Genomic DNA, 17,763 nt, shown 5'->3' with positions numbered 1-17,763 from the left:
ACACCCCGTAGGACCGAGGATGGGTGCCTGTCCTTGCTGAAGGCCCTGGATAAGCCTGCCCTTGCTCGCCTTTCCATTACCTTCCATTCCTTCTCACAGCCATGGCTGGTGGCATCACAGTGTGACACCTGAAGAGCTGGGCCTGGGCCCCTCACCCGCTCCTCCCGTGGGGCCTGGCCGCATTGTTCTCTGCAGGCAGATGTCCCCGTCAGTGATGCTGCCTCTCCTTCTTCCTTGCAGGCCCTTCTTTGAGGGAATGTCTCAGTCCAGTTCCCAGACGGAGATTGGCAGCCTCAACAGTAAAGGGAGCCTGGGAAAGGATGCCACCAGCCCGGTAAGCAGACTGGCATGCAGGGAGGGCGGGCAGCCAGGTGCCCGGTGTGGTCACGCTCTGGGACAGTTCTCGGGAGCCTCTCTTCCTTCTGTCAGAGTGAGCTTGCTGCATTTGAGATTTAGCCAGCACTTCCTAGGGTCCCGATTCTGTGGCGCAGGCCCTGTGCTGAGTGTGCAGGAGGGCAGGGAGAGAGCGCCAAGTGTGCAGGAGTGGGAGGGGGCAGAGCACCGAGTGCGCAGGAGGGCAGGGGAGGGAAGGCCGAGGGGGCGGGGGGGGGGGCAGGAAGCCTGTCCTACAGGGGCAAAAGCTGAGAGGAAGCAGCTAGAGGCCAGGGTTCTGGCCAGGCAGAGGAGTGGTCTGCCTGAAGTTGGGATGTATGCGTTTATCCAGCACTTTGTGTGTGCCAGCTGCTGCGTCAAACCCAAAGGGCGTGCGTAGACCACTCCAGATGGAGGAGGATTTTCCTGGGGGGCTGCGTTTGCCGCCTGTTGGGACGCGCAGCGGCAGCATTTGGCCGAGACGGTCAGAAGGTCCCCTCTGCATCCGCCGTGGCTCCCACTTTGCTGTCCGCCTCTGGTAGGCTGTATGGGGGAATTGAAGCCTTTTCTTTTCGGGAATCATTAACAAATGAATGAATGAGAAAACACTGGGACCCTTCCCGTGTGCTGAGCACTCTACTAAGTGCTGAGCATCACCCAGGGAAAAGCCAGGGCCCTGCTGTCCAGAGGGCCTCAGGAGTGGCCCCAGGCCCTCCGGGCGCTGCCTTGACCCCTCCTCGGCAGGAGCTTTTTGGTTCTCTCTCGGCTGGGTTGATGGCTTACAGCCACAGTCAAGCCTCCTTTCTTTTCATCCCCGGAAGTCTCACCACTCCACACCACAGCCAAAGGTCCAATGCAGTTCAGATTGTTGATCAAGCGGGAATGAAAAACGACTTTGTTCAGAAGGCATGACGGCTGCCCTTAGTTGCATTCCCCCCAGTGACCACCAGGTGGAGCTGCCCCACCCCATGTCCCCTACCCCAGTCTAAGCTCTGGTGGCTGGTGTGTGGGTTGGGGTCTGCAGGGGCCGCCATACTGTACTGAGGGAGGAGTGGTGCCCAAACAGACCGTTTTCGGCCGGCCTCTGGGAGGTCCCCTGGCTGGGTAGGCGTGTCGATGCCTCAGACCGCAAGGATGGAGCCCTAGGTCTGTGGTCAGAGATGGGGCAGAGGACAGCTATCTGCACTGGTGGAGTATGCCTTGATGTTTGAAGGGCCATCATCCAAGCAGCTAGGCCCATTGACAGCCGGCTGCAGACCCCATCTTAATGCCTGTGTGTGCACACGTGTGCACCTGTATGCATACACATGTGTGCACACATACATGCAGAAAAGGTGACACCTAGAGCCCTGGCAGGCTGTGCAGTGGGCATCAGGTAGGCTGAGCCCCCAGCCTCACCTTGCTGTTTGTAAAGGCTGTGCTACCAAAGCTGCTTGGGCCTCACGTCCTGGCTGGTGGACCTCTGTTCTCCAAGGACCAGCTGAGCTCAAGGGGCCACAGGGGAAGCTGGGGGTGGGGGGGGGGGTTTGGCCAGAGCAGCTCTGAGTCCCCTTTGGTCAAGGGTCACACAGCGAAATGGCAGGCCCTTGAAAGAATGGGACAAGAGGAGGGGGCCCCTGGAGAAGCCAGATGACAAAATGAGTGGCTCTTTTAGCCGTTTTTTAGGCCCTTGAAAATGTTGGCAGCTTCATGACAGAGTTCGACGTCTCGCCAGGTTTGGAGAAAGCAAGCTGCCTTTTTTTTCCCCCTGAGGCAGTGGGGTGAAGTGAAGTGACTTGCCCAGGGTCACACAGCTAGTGAGTGTCAAGTGTCTGAGGTCAGATTTGAAATCAGGTCTTCATGAATCCAGGGCCGGTGCTCAATCCATTGCGCCACCCAGCTGCCCCGGGAAGCTGCTGTTTTATTTTTAGTGAGACCTTCCAGTCCTGGTTCCTATTACGTGAGTGAGACTGTCCGAAGAAAGTGGGGCCCTTGACCACAGTCAGCCTTTCACTCGTGGTTCACTGAGACTCACCCATGTCTGGTGGGGTGGAGTGCTTTGGGATCCTTCTTATGATACCAGGAAGACTTGGGCTTTGAAGTCTTTAAAACGGAGGGCACGAGGACCTCAGCGACTGGACGATGCCCAGGCGGGCTCTGCCTTGTCCCTGTTGGCTTCAGGCCTTTCTACTCGTTTCTGGTCCTTCCTCCGGCCTCTGGCCCCCAATTGTTGTTGATGCACAGCCATCCCAGTGGCCAGTTTTCCCAAGAAGTCAGCCCGTAGCAGCCGTGTAATGTGGCAGCTCCTGACTTGGGGCGACCTGCTGATCTGAAGGCTTCTGGCACAACGTTTCTGGTGAAGGCAGCAGGACATGTCTCACAGCTGACGGTGCCTGCTCCAAAATGCGATTTTTCACAGAATGTTACTTAGTTTTTAAAAACTAACTGGACACACTCTTCCTCCCCTCCAGTTCCTCCAGTTTGGCCTCTGAATCAGCTACCCCCCAGGCTCGGTACCTTTCCTGGGAGGCCAAGCGAGCGCTCCCTAGGGGACTGCAGCACAGCCCCTCTGATGCCCGTCCGCTGGAGGCCCAGAGGGCCCTCTTTATGTTTTATTAGACATGGAGCGTGACAGAGCTGGGAGAGCCCCGCCGAGGACGCCAGGGGCGGCAGCCGGCTCCCCCGGGGCCTTCCAGGCCCTACCCAGAGGCTGCTGCCATGGGCACAGCGGGGCTGCTTCCAGAGACGTTCAGCTCTTCTCTCACTGGTGGAGTTTGGGTCCAGCATTGTGGGAAGCCCAGATTCACGACAGCTCTGAGCATGCTCTCGTAGACTTCGTTATCAGCCAGTCTTGACGGAATAGGCAAACACACAAGCACTCCTTACTGGAGATGTCTCATCCAAACCCTCCCCAAGCGCAGGGGGCCTGAGTGACCAGACCTGGCCTAGCAGAGTCCCCTGCTGCTGCTTGGGTGACCCTCGTATGCGGGCTTGCCTATCTCCCCCCCCCCCCCCCCCCCCCCCCCCCCCCCGCCGCCTTCTCCCCTCTTGTCGTTTTGGGGAGGTTATGCAATGATGTCAGGGCTTAGGAAAACAACAGGAGCTTTCCCCAATACACAGGAGAGGGTGGACCGTGTGAGGCCAGAGCGGGGGGAGGGAAGAGCCAGCGCGCCCTGTGGGTCTCTGCTGTGATTTCTTGGTCCCAGAGGCTGGGGCCCACTTGTTTTTGTTTATAAGAAATGCCTGAACACTTAAAGGCAGTGCCTCTGGATCAAGGGACAGAATGTCCAGATGTGAGGCTCTAGTCCCAGGGCAGGAGGAGAGCCGTCTGGAAGCTCCCACCCAGCGGGAGTGGCCCTGAGGGCCCAGACTGCAGGCCCTGCATTCCCTCTACGGCTCCCTTTGGTTAGCAAGAAGGAAGGCGGAGCTGTTTTTAAGATAGGAAACCAGCCCACCTGCATAGTTAAGCTTCTGCAGTGTGCCAGGCCTTGGGCGTGCTGCTGAGGACGCAGTGATGAAAGGGAACGTCCTGATGGGGAGATGGACACGCTTCTGTGGTTCTCTACAAGGCAGGCTTTGGGAGGAAGGGGCTACAGGGGCCGGGGTGGCCCTTCGGCACGAGGGAGGGCTGGGGCCGCGTCTGGAAGGAGCTTCCGGGCAGAGGAGACATGCGGTGCCGAGCAGGGGCGCTCTCTGAGTAGGGGTGATGTGGCCAGGCCTGTGCTTTAGGAAAATAACTGTGGCAGAAGTGGAGGCACGGAAACCCATTTGGAGGCCATCACAGCCGTCCAGGTGGGAAGGGATGGAGGGGAGCGTTTATGAAGCCCCGACACTGGGCTAAGCACTTTGCAAATGCTGTCTCTTCTGGTCCTCGCACCAGCCTTGTGAGGAAGACGCTGTTGTTATCCCCATTTTACAGTTGAGGAAACTGAGGCAAATGGAGGGGATGTGATTCTGCCCCAGCTGGGTTTGGACTCAGCTCTTCCTGACTCCAGGCCCAGTGTTCTATCCACTGAGCCACCCAGCTGCCTGTGATGGCCTGAACTAAATGGTAACTGAGTGACAGGAAAGTGGCCTGGGTAGAACTGGGCCTGGAGTCAGGAAGACATGAGTTCAAATCTAGCCTCAGATACAAAGAAGCTGGGTAGCCCTGGGCAAGTCACCACACCTCAATCTGCCTCAGTTTCCTCTTCTGTAAAATGTGGATAATAACAGGATATGAGCATCCAGTGGGCCGGTTATTGTAAAGTGCTTAGCCCGGTGCCTTGCATGTAGATGCTGGCTACTGTTACTGTTTTTGTTAGTAAAGGAGGATTGATTTGGAGACAGAAACAAGGATTGGCGGCTGATTGGGTGAGTGTAGTTGAAGAGCCCGGGATGACGTAGAGTTGTGAGTCTGGGCGCCTGGACCGACAGCAGGCGGGATTCTTGGCGATGCAGTAGGGTTGCTCTGCCAGCCCCTTCTGAAGTCCCTTAGGCTTTGCCATCTGCCTTATCTCTGTGCCCTGCGGTCTGGGGGAACCTCGGCTCTTCTGATAGACACATGATGGTTTGAGGCATGAGATGAGACGCTGGCCTTCCTCCGGGTCCCAGCTAAAGCCCGCCTTCTCCAGGAAGCCTTTCCTAGCCCCTCTTCTTCCAGCTCCCGCCCTTTCCCCATTTCAACTTCTGTTCTCTGTAGCTTGTTTTGTACATGTCGGTTTGTGGTCGTCCCCCACCCCTTAGAGTGTAAACTCCTTGAGGTCAGGGTCTTGTCTCCTCTTTGTGTGCCCAATGTTGAGCACAGCGCCTGGCGCGTTGTAGGTGCTTAATAAACGTTGGTTGGTTGATTGATTAGAACTTAGGAGAGAGCCTGGGGTTGGATAAAAATCTGGGAATCTGTGAAAGCTAGTGAGATCAAGTAAGAAACTAGAAGAAAAAAAGGCTCAGGCAGAACCTTGGGGCACACCCACACTCGGCAGTTGTAGCATAGATGATGACCGCAGTTGGCGATGGAGACTGTAGGAGGAGACCAGGGAAGGGCAGTGTCATGAAAACCCAGCCAGAAGCCAGGGTGGTCAGCACTGACAAGAGTTGACTGAGAACAGACTGCCAGATTTGGCAGTTAGGGTATCATTGGTTACTTCGGGGGGGCACTGTTGACATCGGAAGTTGGACTGCACAGGGTCAGGGAAAGAGGAGTGGGGGCACCCAAGGATGGGCAGCTTTCCCCGGAGGCTGGCAGCAGGATGGCAGCATCTACGGAGGATCTTTTTGGGAAGGGAGTTGGGCGTGTCTTTAGGCATCTGGGAAGGACCCAGAAGATCACGAGGGGTCGGAAATGACTGCATACAGAAAGGGGGTGATGGTGAGGGGCAGTCTGCTGACGGACATGGGCGGTGGGAGCTCAAAGGTTTGTTCTTAGACAGGAGCTTGGGAGGACAGGATGGGGGTCGAGGAGCTGGGGGCAGGACATGAGAGGGTGGGGGAGACTCAGGAGGAGAAGACTGGGACAATTAGTAGCCTTGGTGCAAGGAGGACCGAGGGGCAGTGGGAGAACAGGAACTGGTAGCGGCCCCTTCCTCCAGCGCCACTCAGCACACGTGGAGGAGTGGAGTCATCTAGGGCTGGGCTTTGACAGGGCACCAGAAGCTACGGGACAAAGGTTTGAAGAGACCAGAGAGTAAAGGATTGTGCCGAGTTTGGTTTGAGGTGAAGAAGGCAGGAGTCTGTGGCCAGAGCCTTAGAAAGACCTGAGGAATGGGGAGGTGGGGAGGGGGAGACTAGGGAGAGATGGGACAAGAAGAATATTCCTTGACAAAGGAGCTTGGTCATGAAAGGGGAACACTCGTGGGTAATGATCAGACCAAGGGTGTGAACCCCCCTGAAGGGGTCCTGGGAGCTGGGTGGAGGCACGTGGAGGTGAGAAGATTTCAGAGAACACCAGTGTCCTCGTGGGCAGGAATTGGGGGTGGAAAGGGAAGATGTTGGGGGCACGGTGGGTGGGCGCAGGGGAGCCAGTAAGGAACAGCCACTGTGGTCTGGATTGGGAGATAGATTGGGGTAGAGTGAACCTCACAATCTAAGGAGAGGCTTCTGCCTGGTGGTGACAGATGGAGAGTGCAGAAGTGGCATTGACTGGCAGGGACGCAAGGCAAAGCCGGTCTCGAAAGGGTGGCCAAGGGTGCAGCGTGTAAGAGCCAGAGGATGGAAGGAGCAGAAGGGGAAGTCGGTTAATTCTGCATTGGGAGTGCCAGAGGCGCTGGAGGGGCATAGGGTCCATCACTGTGGGGGAGGGAGCAGCCAGGGCCGGCAGCCGTTTGGGGCAGCAGACTCAGATGGGGCCAGGGAAGGGCAGATGCTGGCGCCATGACTGATTGCGTCATCACCTTGATAGCTCCAGGAGTCACCCGGGGGTGACTCGGGGCTGGGCTTTCCAAAGGTTCTTATGATGATGATGGCCAAGGAGTGTTCTTTGAGCACCTTTGAAACTATGGTGAAACTTAGGATAAAGGAACATTTTTTTAATACTGATTGATACTTGGGGCTCTTACAGTTGGAATTGACTGCTCTGGACAGAGTCAAAGCTACTTCTTGGATCAAAAACCCGGATGACAGTCTGACTGAGAACGATCCTCTGGTATGTGTGCGTCAGAGTGCTGCAGGTGGGCATCCAGAAATGAGACTCTGAGCTCGCCAGGCCACTGCCTGGGTCCCTCCGGCGGCCAGGCTTCCCCTCTGGTGATCATCTCTGCCAACACTCCCTTCACCCCAAGGTCATCCCTTCCCCTTTCAGTCTACCCCAGCTTTAGCTGGTGGCCATGTTGTACCTCCCTTGGGGACAGTCACTGTGTCTGCCACAGTCTTGGGTTCTAATTCACCTTGAGAGAGGGCCTTGTTTGACAGCCTCCTGAAGATGGGTCTTGAGCAGGGCAGAAAATGGGGGTCATTTAGCCTGGTCCTTGAGAACGTCCAGAGCAGTCTAGCCTGAAAAGGGGTTCCCTGTCAGTTATGATGAGGTGCTCCAGGTGATAAGGCAGGGAGGGAGAGATGAGCTGTGATTTGCATCATTGCAAGGAGTACCCCATCAGGGGCTTCCAGGCCCACTGGAATCTTAGGGTCCTGTCGGGCAGGGTCAATGGGTACAAACGGCGCCCTCGCTTCTCCCCCTCTGTGACAGGACATCAGTGACCAGGACATGTTTGGAGACAGCAGCACCACCCTGGTTGTGCCAGAGAAAGTGAAAACACCCATGAAGTCGGGCAAGGCGGATCTCCAGGGCTCCGCCTCCCCCAGGTACCTGCAGGCAGAGCTGAGCCTCGAGCCTCGTGGATCCCTCGGACCCCTCGGTAGCGGTAAGATGTCATGTATACCTTCCTCTCCTCATCTCTGGCAGCAAAATGGACGGGGTGCATACCCCCAGGCAGAAGAGGAGTACCCCCCTGAAGGAGCGGCAGCTCTCCAAGCCTCTGAGTGAGAGGACGAACAGTTCGGACAGTGAGCGGTCTCCTGACCTCGGCCACAGCACCCAGGTAGGTGTGCCCTGAGTGTGAGACCTCGGGGTGCACACAGATGGCAGCAATCACATTTCCGTAGTGCCCATTGCATAGATGAGAACATCAGGGAAAGAGATTCCGTCCTGTTCTGTCTTTGGCTGCTTGGTAAATTCTGTCTGAAGTTCACAAGCTCCTGGCTCCTCCCAGTAGACTTGCAGGGAAGTTCTGTTCCCTTTAAGCACTGAGTGGAGACCTGTTGATTGATTGATTGAGAAGACCTTTGCCCCAGGCCCCCTTCCACCCGCCACTCTACCCAAGGGTCTGAGGCTGCCCCCTGCCCGGGCCCTGTGTCAAATAGTGTTTTCTCTGTGGCACTGTGTCTTTAAACTGGGGATTCCGGAATGGGGAAATATCCCATTTTGAAAAATGGATCAGAGGTGGGGGGCGTCAAGGGAGCTGCAGTGTCCAGAGCAAGGCAGCCAGAACGGCAAAGGGCCTGGAGGGTCACGGGGTCTCTATAGTGTGAGGGTGGAGTGGAAGATGGGGCTCAGGTGGGGGGGACCCCCAGACCATCTGTTTTCCAGGAGTGGTTGAGGGTTAGACTCGTTCTTGGTCCAGAGGACAGAGCTCGGCACCAGGGGGGCACGTTCCAAGGAGGTCTGATGTCAGGAAGACCTGGGCTTCCTCAAGAGACAGTGCCTGTGCTCTGGGGTCTTGGGGCAGACGCCGGGCCAGGGCATTCTTGTCCGTGTCGGGGTCAGATTGGATCCTCTGGTTCCCCCGCCCCCCCAGCTCCAGGACTCTCCTGGTGATGCTGCTGGCCACGGGCTTTCCCAGTGAAGGCTGGTGACATTGTGAGGATGCCTCAGACAGGTGACAAGTGAGGCGATTCTCTGGGCTGGCCCACCCCCTGTCCCCTGGTGGTGCCAGTCTTAGGGAAGAGGCCAGCCCTGTGAGCACCTGCAGGCCCGTGTGGGGACTGACATGCCTGTCTGCTCTCCCGTTCCCCGAGCCTGCGCTGCCGCCACCCTGGCTCCGGCTCCTCTGCCTTTCCTGTTCATCGCGATGCAGGTCACACGTCTCAGGCGCTGCCTGCAGCTGCCCCCTCCCCTCCATGCGGAGGCTCTGTGCCCAAGACCTGATTCTCCTCCCCATCATCCCCCTCTCTTCCTTCCCTCCCCACACGGGCCCCTGGGGAGGACCTGATGGAGCACCTTCGCCCCTGTCTCTGCCTAGGTCCCAAGAAAGGTGGTATACGACCAGCTGAATCAGATCCTGGTGTCTGACGCAGCCCTCCCAGAAAACGTCATCCTCGTGAACACCACCGACTGGCAGGGCCAGGTGAGGGCGGAGGGGGACGGCCTCGCCGCTGCTCAGTCTCTGGTGCCCCCTGGGCCTCGTCCCAACCTGGACCATGGGCGGGCCACAGTTTCCTGAGGTCTGAGTCGAGGATCCAGCGCCTAGAGTCCTAGGAACAACTCACAGGAGGGTCTCCCCAGGAGGCCCCTGGGGGTTAGCCCTGGCCCAGACTCCTGGAGGGGCCGGCAAGGGCAGAGTCAGGGACCCTCATTCCCTCGCTCCAGCCTGACCCACAGCCTGTGCTTCCCTTCCAGTACGTAGCAGAACTGCTTCAGGACCAGCGGAGGCCCGTGGTGTGCACGTGTTCCACCGTGGAAGTCCAGGCTGTGCTCTCGGCCCTGCTCACCCGCATCCAGAGATAGTAAGGGCTCCGACCCCCGCCCCTTCTCTGAAACCAGCCATCGACCCCTGCATCGAAGCCCCTCCCCCCAAGAAGCCCCAGGGGCGGCTGGAGGAAAGGTCCGGTGTCCTCAGCCTCTGCCAGGCTCGAGGCCGGTCACCGGCCCCTGTGCCCCCAGTGCCTTTCCGTAGGCCCTGCGCCTGCATGAGCAGCCCCTGGGAGACCACTTCACCGCCCGCCCCCTGCTCCCTCCCCAGCTGCAACTGCAACTCGTCCATGCCGAGGCCCGTGAAGGTGGTGGCCGTGGGTGGCCAGAGCTACCTGAGCTCCATTCTCCGGTTCTTTGTCAAGGCCTTGGCCAACAAGACGTCCGACTGGCTGGGCTACATGCGCTTCCTCATCGTCCCCCTGGGTGAGCGAGGGCGTTGCTGCCGCCGCAGGGGCAGGGGGATCCAAGGGGCCAGGGCACGGGCAGCCGGCTCTCACCCACGGCATCTCCCTCCGCCAGGCTCTCACCCTGTTGCCAAGTACATAGGCTCGGTGGACAGCAGGTACAGCAGCACCTTCCTCGACCCAGCCTGGAGGGACTTATTCAGCCGCTCGGAGCCCCCGGTTTCAGGTAGTGGCCCTGAGGAAGCACCGCAGGCAGGCAGGGGCGGTGCCCCCAAGGCACCCCCGCCTCGCCACTGCTTCGTCATCTGAGAAGCCGGCGGGGTCCTTTGGAGTCTGTTTCCAGCGTGGGCCCGGAGGCAGCCAGAGGTCTCTCCGAAGGCCTCGGGGCTGAGCCCTGGGATTGGGTCTAAGTCCCCTGCACTCAATGAGCTTCAGTCTTGGGGGAGCCGTCCAGGCCAGGGGCTCAGCAGCGGGTGTGGTGAGGGAGAGAACTGGAGGGGGAGACTCCAGAGGAGACAGTGGGCAGAGGTCGATGATGAAGGCGGCGGCTGGCGGGGCTGAGAAGGGTCAGAAAGGCGGCCGCAGTCTCGGGCCCCTGGGTGAGCGGCCCTCCCCGCCCTCCTTCTCCGCAGAGCCGCTGGACGTGGTCGGCCGCGTGATGCAGTACGTGAGTGGGGCTGGTGTGACGCACCAGCTGCCCGTGGCGGAGGCCATGCTGACCTGCAAGCACAAATTGTGAGTACGCATTTTCCCCTTCACTCTGGGAGTCTCCTGGCAGCGCCCCTGCTCACACGGCCGTCTCCCCTTCTTTCCCAACAGCCAAGATGAAGATTCCTACCAGAAGTTTATTCCCTTCATTGGGGTGAGTCCCCCCTTCTCCTCCCACGAGCCCCCCAGGCTTTGGGGCTCTCCTGTGGGCCCCCACACCCCCCTGACCGTATGCCGTAGAGGGAAACCTCTCCTGGCCAAGCTCCTGGTGATTTGGGGACCGTGGCGTTTACTGCCCGAGCAGGGAGTAGAGAAGGAAGTGCAAAAGCAGCCTGCGTCTTTCCCTTCGGGGAGAAGCCATGGCCTGGCCTGTGGGCCTCAGCTGGCCACCAGTCAGCGTGCATTGGAGGGCCGGGAAGCAGAGCCCGTTTTTGCCTCTGCCAGCGATTTCAGTTAACTGAGGTGGACAGGTGTCTCCTTCCCAGGCCCTTCCCAGCTCTCCAAAGTGACAAGGGACTTCTGTAGAGGCTGCCACCCCCTGCTGCTCCTCAGCTCTCCAGAGCTGGTGGGCAGAGTCTGCTTCTCACTGCACTGCCTTGGTTTCCTGCAGACCTAGATCACACATGCCCTAGGATCCCAGGCGAGCGCTTCCTCCAGAGCGCGCCATAGCGGGGAGCCCTGGAGGGGCGGCCAAGGTGGCCTGGGAGGGAGCTCCCAGCACAGCAGGGTCCGGCACAGAAGCCGGGGCGTGAGATGCCATGCGTTCTCCAGGCAGCAGGACCCCCTTCCTGGTCCTGCCCCGCTTCCTTTGGCTGGAACCCGGCCAGGCCCAGAAAGCCCCAGTGCTTGCTGCACCTGGTCAGGCTCCTTCTGCAGATCTCCAGACAGACTTGGATGATGTGAACAGCCTGCATCTAGTGGACTTTCCAGTTCAACTTGGCTCCCCCCGCCCCGAGCCTCTCTTCCTCTCAGAATTCTCTGGAGTTTGTTTTTTCTTTTTTTTTGTGGTTTGGTTTGGTTTTGTTTGGTTTTTGCTGAGGCAGTCGAGGTTAAGTGGCTTGCCCACGGTCACACAGCTAGTAAGTGTCAGGTGTCTGAGGCTGAATTTGAACTTGGGTCCTCCTGACTCCAAGACCGGAGCTCTATCCACTGGGCCACCTAGCTGCCTCTTGGAGTTTTTCTTTTTGGGGAAACAAATCCTTGGCAGGCTCAGCGCACGAGGAGCTTTCTTTCCCTTTTTGTGCTTGCTGATGCTCCCTGCCAGAAGCTGGTCTGGAGTGTGGGTGGGCAAGGCGCCACGTGGCACCTGACGTGGACGCCAGGTGGAAGAGGAAGCCAGCACGGGGACCAAGGGAAGGAGCCAACACTCCCCTGTGTTTCCTTCTCTTCAGGTGGTCAAAGTAGGCCTGGTGGAGGACTCCCCTCTCACAGCAGGTGAGATGAGGGGTGGGTGCGCTCTCTGCTGCAGGGTCACGGCCAGGGGGGCGGGGCGCGGGGCAGGAGAGCTCTCTGGGCAGCGGTGTCTCTCCTCCTCAGGTGACGGTGACGACACGCCCGTGGTCAGCCTCACTGTCCCCTCCACGTCCCCACCTTCCAGCTCTGGCCTGAGTCGGGATGCATTGGCCACGCCCCCTTCCTCCCCCTCCATGAGCAGCGCGCTGGCTGTGGTTGGGTAAGCCTTGCCACCATCGGCCCCCCGCCCCACTCTCTGCCCCCGCCCAGTACACCTCGAGGTGAACTCAGCAGGGGCCAACCCTGTGATTTTGTTGGGAGAAGGAACTCCCCAGGAGGGAGCCCCCTCTGCCAGTTGGCACCCCCCTTTGCAGCTTAGATGTCCTAGAGGAGCACGGGCCAGCTCGGGGTCCTCAGAGGCAGGCGTTGGGCCCGTGTCCCTGGGTCTGGGGCCAGCTCTCTGTCCATTTGGCCAGCCTGGCCCTCTGCTGAATCTCTTGGGGTGCATGAGCCCCAGCAGGCCTTCCCACAAGGCTCGGGCTCTTCCCCAGGAACAGCCAGGTGAAGTTGGAGGGGGCTTCTTTCTGCCGTTTGTGAGGGGGGTGGATGGTTTCTGCCGCCTGCAGGGAAGCAACTGAGGCGTCCTCACTGACCCTCCTGGGTGCCTCTGGTCAGCTCCACCTGCCCTTGACCTTCTCCTCCTGTACCATCAACTTCTCCTGGCTTTGCCCGGTGGGGCAGTGGGAGTAAGGGCAGTCCGTGGCCCTGCGTGGCGTGGCGTGGCCCCGTGGACAGGCCTCCGTCTCCCTCTGTCGTCTCCTACCCCCTGGTTCCTTAAGGAGGCCTCTTTGTCTGTGATCCAGCTGCCCGGCTTGGCCCTTCTCCCCCTGATACTTACTGTCCCTGGGCCTCACCCCTGCCTTCCTTCCCCATCCTGGTTTAATATTTAAAAACGAGAACACCTAGCAGGAAGGACGATGTGGCCTCTGTACCTATTATGTCTGACGCCTCCTTTCAGGAAAGCGTCAGCTGCTTTTCCCCCGTGGTGCTAAAATTATCCTAGAGCTCAAAGTGCTGTGAAACAGGGAATGCGCTCAGTCCTCGGGGCGCCCCCTGCCTCTGAGGATCCTGGGGCTGGCTTGTGAAGGCTCTCCTTCCCCCACCCCTGGTGGAGTGGTTGGCCGCACCCGTTGCCCCTGAAGGCTGCGGGCCGTCCCCCCGCATCAGCCAGACAGTCCCCAAACCCCGACATGACCAGGTCGCTCCCCTGCTCAGACACCTCTGAGGCTCCCCAGCACCCCAGCCTGGCATTGAGAGGCAGAGCCACCCTCGGGCATTTGTAGAATAAGGGAAATGGACCGAGGAGGCCTGGAATGTCAGGCAGAAGCTCAGGTTCAGTGGTGCTGGAGGGGACCTTCACACCTGGAGAGCCTTCCCGTTGGGCTGCGCAGAATCCCTCACAGCCTCCTTGGCGCTGACTCTGACAGGAGGCGCTCACAAGCCTCTCTCTCTCTCTCTCTCTCTCTCTCTCTCTCTCTCTCACACACACACACACACACACACACACACATACACGTGTGCACACAGTTTCTCATACACATTCACATGCACTCCCACTGACACACACTCTCACACACACATTCACATGCACTCACACGCTGTCTCATACACGCATTCACATGCACTCATACTGACACACAACACGTGCGCGTACACGCTGTGTCTCATACACACATTCACGCACGCATGCGCTGTGTCTCACGCATTCACACGCACACACTGTGTCTCATGCACGCATTCACACACACGCGCTGTCTCATACACGCGCTCACACGCTGTCTCATACACGCATTCACACGCACTCACGCTGTGTCTCATACACGCACTCACGCACGCGCTGTCTCATACACGCATTCACACGCACTCACAGTCTCATACACGCATTCACACGTACTCACGCTGTGTCTCATACACGCATTCACACGTACTCATGCTGTGTCTCATACACGCACTCACACACACACGCGCGCTGTGTTCCCGCTGTCTCCCTGGGGAGCCCGGGCTCCGCAGCTCTCCGGCAGGGCTGCCCAGTCAATGGACAGTCCAGAGGAGGGGAGCCTGGGCTCCTCTTCCCATCCCCCGCCCCGCCCCCAGGAGAGCGGAAGCCCTCCTAGGGCAAGCCGGCTCGCTCCGCCTCCAGCTCCTTCTGTCTCCGCTCGCCTCCAGGAGTCCCAACAGCCCGTACGGGGACGTCATCGGCCTGCAAGTCGACTACTGGCTGGCCCACCCTGGGGAGCGGCGGCGGGAAGGTGAGAAGAGGGACGCCAGCTCCAAGAACACCCTCAAGAGCGTCTTCCGCTCGGTGCAGGTGTCCCGGCTGCCACACGGCAACGAGGCACAGCTCTCCGGCACCATGGCCATGACCGTGGTCACCAAGGAGAAGAACAAGAAAGGTGAGCCCTGGGAGGCTGCCTCGCTCCGCCCCGGTCGGGGGTCGGGCAGCCTTCACTGTCTGTCTGCCGTGCTGGGAGAAGGGCCCCAGGGCCGGGCCTGAGCCGGGCCCTGACCAGGGGCTACTGTCTGCTGGGCGGCAGGATGCCCCGGGCTCTGCTTGATTCAGAGAGGTTCAGACGTGTAGACGGAGAGATCTTCCCGATTTGGCCGCGGCTTGAGGCAGGGAAGGAAACAAGCCGAGCCGGCAGGATTCAGGGTCTGAACCCCCAGGCCCCTCCTCAAAGCCTTTTTTTTTTTCCTCGATTGACAAGACTAGCTTGGCCCTCAGGGTACATTGTGCCAGTGCCTGCCATGGGGCCTCGGGTCCCTGACCCCTCCTTTCAGGTTCTAGGTCCCTCGAGTTGAGAGACAAAGCAGGAGAGTGCATGTGTGTGTGCTGGGGCGGTCAGCCTGGCGGGGGCGGCAGGGCCCTGAGCCAGAGCTCACCTGGTGCTGGGAGGAAGGCTGGGCCCCCCCCGGGCCACGATCCCTCCCATTCATCTCTCTCCTTCCTCGCTGCCCTGCCCGCCTCTGGGGCTGCGCGACAGTGTTCTTTCCCTGGATGTGGGCAGAATGCCCGTGCCCTCCGTCTCCTCGCAGGGGACCTTGGGCATCGGAGGAAAGGAGGGCAGGGCGGGGGTTGCTGTGCCAGTGGCCCTGATGGGTGGCATGCTTGACAGTGCCCACCATCTTCCTGAGCAAGAAGCCTCGAGAGAAGGAGGTGGATTCCAAGAGCCAGGTCATCGAGGGCATCAGCCGCCTCATCTGCTCGGCCAAGCAACAGCAGACCATGTTGAGAGGTGAGGAGGGGTGGGGTGATCGGGGAGGAGCTGAGGGGGAGGGGCCCAGCGCCCTTGGCCCCCTCCCCCCTATCATCCCCCATTCCGAGTGCCCACGTCCTTGTCCCCTCTCTCCCCCTCTCCCAGTGCCCACGGTCCCCTCCCCACATCTCCCCCACCCAGTGCCCACGGTCTCATCCCCATCTCCTGCCTTCAGTGTCCATCGACGGCGTGGAGTGGAGTGACATCAAGTTCTTCCAGCTGGCTGCTCAGTGGCCCACTCACGTCAAGCACTTCCCAGTGGGCCTGTTCGGCGGCAGCAAGTCCACCTGACCGCCCTGCCTCCTGGCCGAGGCCCCCGCTGTTCTCCCTCGTGTCGTCTGCTGGTCCGGGGCACCTCCTGGGGGAGGGGGACGCCGGCAGGCCTGGGGCCTGAGGGACGCTGCCACTGGGGAAGCTGGTCACTCCCCCCACCCCCTTACCTCTCCTCCCCACCCCCTCACTTGGGCCCTGAGCCTCATTACTGGAATTTAAGCAAACTCTTCCAAGGGGGCCCCACCCCCAACCCCTGGAGCCCGAGTCCACCCAAGGACAAAGCATCGCTGGCCTCTACCTCTGGGTTCGAGGCCACCATCTCCCAAAGTTACTTGTCCCCTTCCTTTCAGGCTACGGTCCCCTGTGAGTACCCAGCGGTTTGTCAGGAGTTAGTCACTGCGCCCCCACCAACGTCATCTCTGCCTGAAGTCAACTTGGCTGTCCCCAGGGAGACAGAAGGTCGGCCTGAGCCCACCGGGACAGAGGCAGGCAGGGTGGCTGCGCCTCTCCATCTCCTGCCCCCCTCCCCCAGGCCCTGCCCAGCGTCCCCAGTGTCCCAGGAGTGTCCGTGTAGATGTTGTGTGTGTGTCCTCGAGCACTCATTGGCTTCTATCTCCCGCGCCCCACCCCACCCATCCATGCACTCCAGGCCCTGTGCCCTCCGGCTCCTCCGGTCCCAGTACTCCATCTGCCCGCCTTGCAGCTGTGTCTTCTCCCCTCCTCCCTCTGTGAGCCCCCCGCCCTAAGGAGCAGCCTCCCCAGTGGGGCCGAGACCCTGCTAGGATCCCTCCTCTCCAGCCTCATTCTCCTGCTCCTCCTCATGGACGCCAGTGTCTGAGCCCTAGCTTCCCCCTCCCCCACCCCAAACTCTGGGGGGATTTTAATGCAGGTCAGTCCTCCAGTATTCTGTCCACGAAGGCCCTCTTCCCTGCCCCAGAGTTTGGAAAGAACTTTGTCCTGAAAGGCGTCCTCCTAGCTCGGCCTCCTGTCCTGTGACTCAGTCCTGCCGTCCAAAGCACCTTGCCTGGGCTCAGCTGTTCTCTTGGCTGGGGCTGTGGGTATGGGGGGAGTTGCTGTTGGGATTTTTCATTCAATAAACTGGTGATTTCTTACCAGCTGCCTGGGAGTGTGTGTGTCTCCTCTGCCGGCTGAAAGGCAGAAGAATGACTTCCTTATTTAGGGGAAGCGAGGACGTGGGAAGGGACAGCTGCTTCTCTGCCAGGCCCCATGCCCTGCTGCCCTGACGCCCACTCTCGTTCCGGATCTGTGACCCAGAGCAGCGGCGGCTCCACGTTAGAGCCCACGAGCAGCTGCTTCGTGCCAGGCTGGAGAAGCCTGGGCTCTGGGGAAGGACGTAGCTGGCCACTCTATGTCGTCTGTCCCCCTCCACCCCAGGAATGTCTGGAGGGCCCAGGGCCAAGGCGGAGACTGCAGTGATCCTCCCAGCGTCCACTTCTTCTGAGGATATCCCCTGCCCTGCCCCACCTCCCACACAGCTGGGGTTTGGGAGGCCTGGGTGCAGCTAAGGTTCAGGGTAGCGGTTCTGTAGACCCCAGGGGTGGAGGAGAAGATGGTAAGGAGGCCAGGAAGATACTTGTCATCCCAGGGCCTGAGGAAGCCCACAGGGCCCGGCTTCCTCCCTCCTCACTGGGCCCCAAGCCTGTCTGCTGAGCCGGGGCAGGGAAGCCTGTTGCTGAGCTCCATTCTTTTCTCAATCCACTCATGCCTGGCCCTGAGGCTTATCTCACCAGGTACTCTGCCTGCGGCCTTTGCTAGTGTCCAGTTGAGTGGGAAGGAGGGGGTTCCCTTTCATCCTGGCCTCTCCTTGGTCCCTTCCCTGCAGCACTGGATTTCAGAGGCCCCACACATTCAGTGATCTCCACCCCATTTCTTATTTTTTTTTCCTTTTTTTCCAATTACATGTAAAGATAATTTTCAATATTCATTTTTATAAGATTTTGAGTTCCAAATTTTTTTCTCCCTCCCCAAGACGGCATGCATTCTGATATAGGTGATACATGTACAATCATATTAAACATTTCCACATTAGTCATGTTGTAAAGAAGAATTAGAGCACCAAAGGGAAAAGCCATGAGAA

The 17,763-nt window shown here is 59.5% G+C and overlaps 1 protein-coding gene across 1 annotated transcript in view; it reads left to right on the top strand.

Moving 5' to 3' along the window:
• Positions 1-16,777, top strand: part of PACS1 (phosphofurin acidic cluster sorting protein 1) — a gene marked incomplete at its 5' end in the record, with an annotated part of 90,290 nt that extends 73,513 nt beyond the window's left edge. The window contains 15 exons of the mRNA XM_027856122.1: positions 241-334; positions 6,887-6,970; positions 7,511-7,626; positions 7,727-7,862; positions 9,063-9,167; positions 9,440-9,546; positions 9,783-9,937; positions 10,034-10,144; positions 10,551-10,653; positions 10,738-10,780; positions 12,018-12,060; positions 12,163-12,298; positions 14,305-14,531; positions 15,252-15,371; positions 15,568-16,777. Coding sequence (XP_027711923.1) covers positions 241-334; positions 6,887-6,970; positions 7,511-7,626; positions 7,727-7,862; positions 9,063-9,167; positions 9,440-9,546; positions 9,783-9,937; positions 10,034-10,144; positions 10,551-10,653; positions 10,738-10,780; positions 12,018-12,060; positions 12,163-12,298; positions 14,305-14,531; positions 15,252-15,371; positions 15,568-15,683 — 1,696 coding nt within the window. The remainder of the gene's footprint in view (positions 1-240; positions 335-6,886; positions 6,971-7,510; positions 7,627-7,726; positions 7,863-9,062; positions 9,168-9,439; positions 9,547-9,782; positions 9,938-10,033; positions 10,145-10,550; positions 10,654-10,737; positions 10,781-12,017; positions 12,061-12,162; positions 12,299-14,304; positions 14,532-15,251; positions 15,372-15,567) is intronic.
• Positions 16,778-17,763: the final 986 nt, after the last annotated feature.

This window comes from Vombatus ursinus, unplaced genomic scaffold (genome assembly GCF_900497805.2).
Source record: "Vombatus ursinus unplaced genomic scaffold, bare-nosed wombat genome assembly UNPS02011369.1, whole genome shotgun sequence".
NCBI classification, from domain to species: domain Eukaryota; kingdom Metazoa; phylum Chordata; class Mammalia; order Diprotodontia; family Vombatidae; genus Vombatus; species Vombatus ursinus.
Note: the sequence above shows the minus strand (reverse complement) of the source record. Positions and strands in the feature narration are given on the sequence as shown.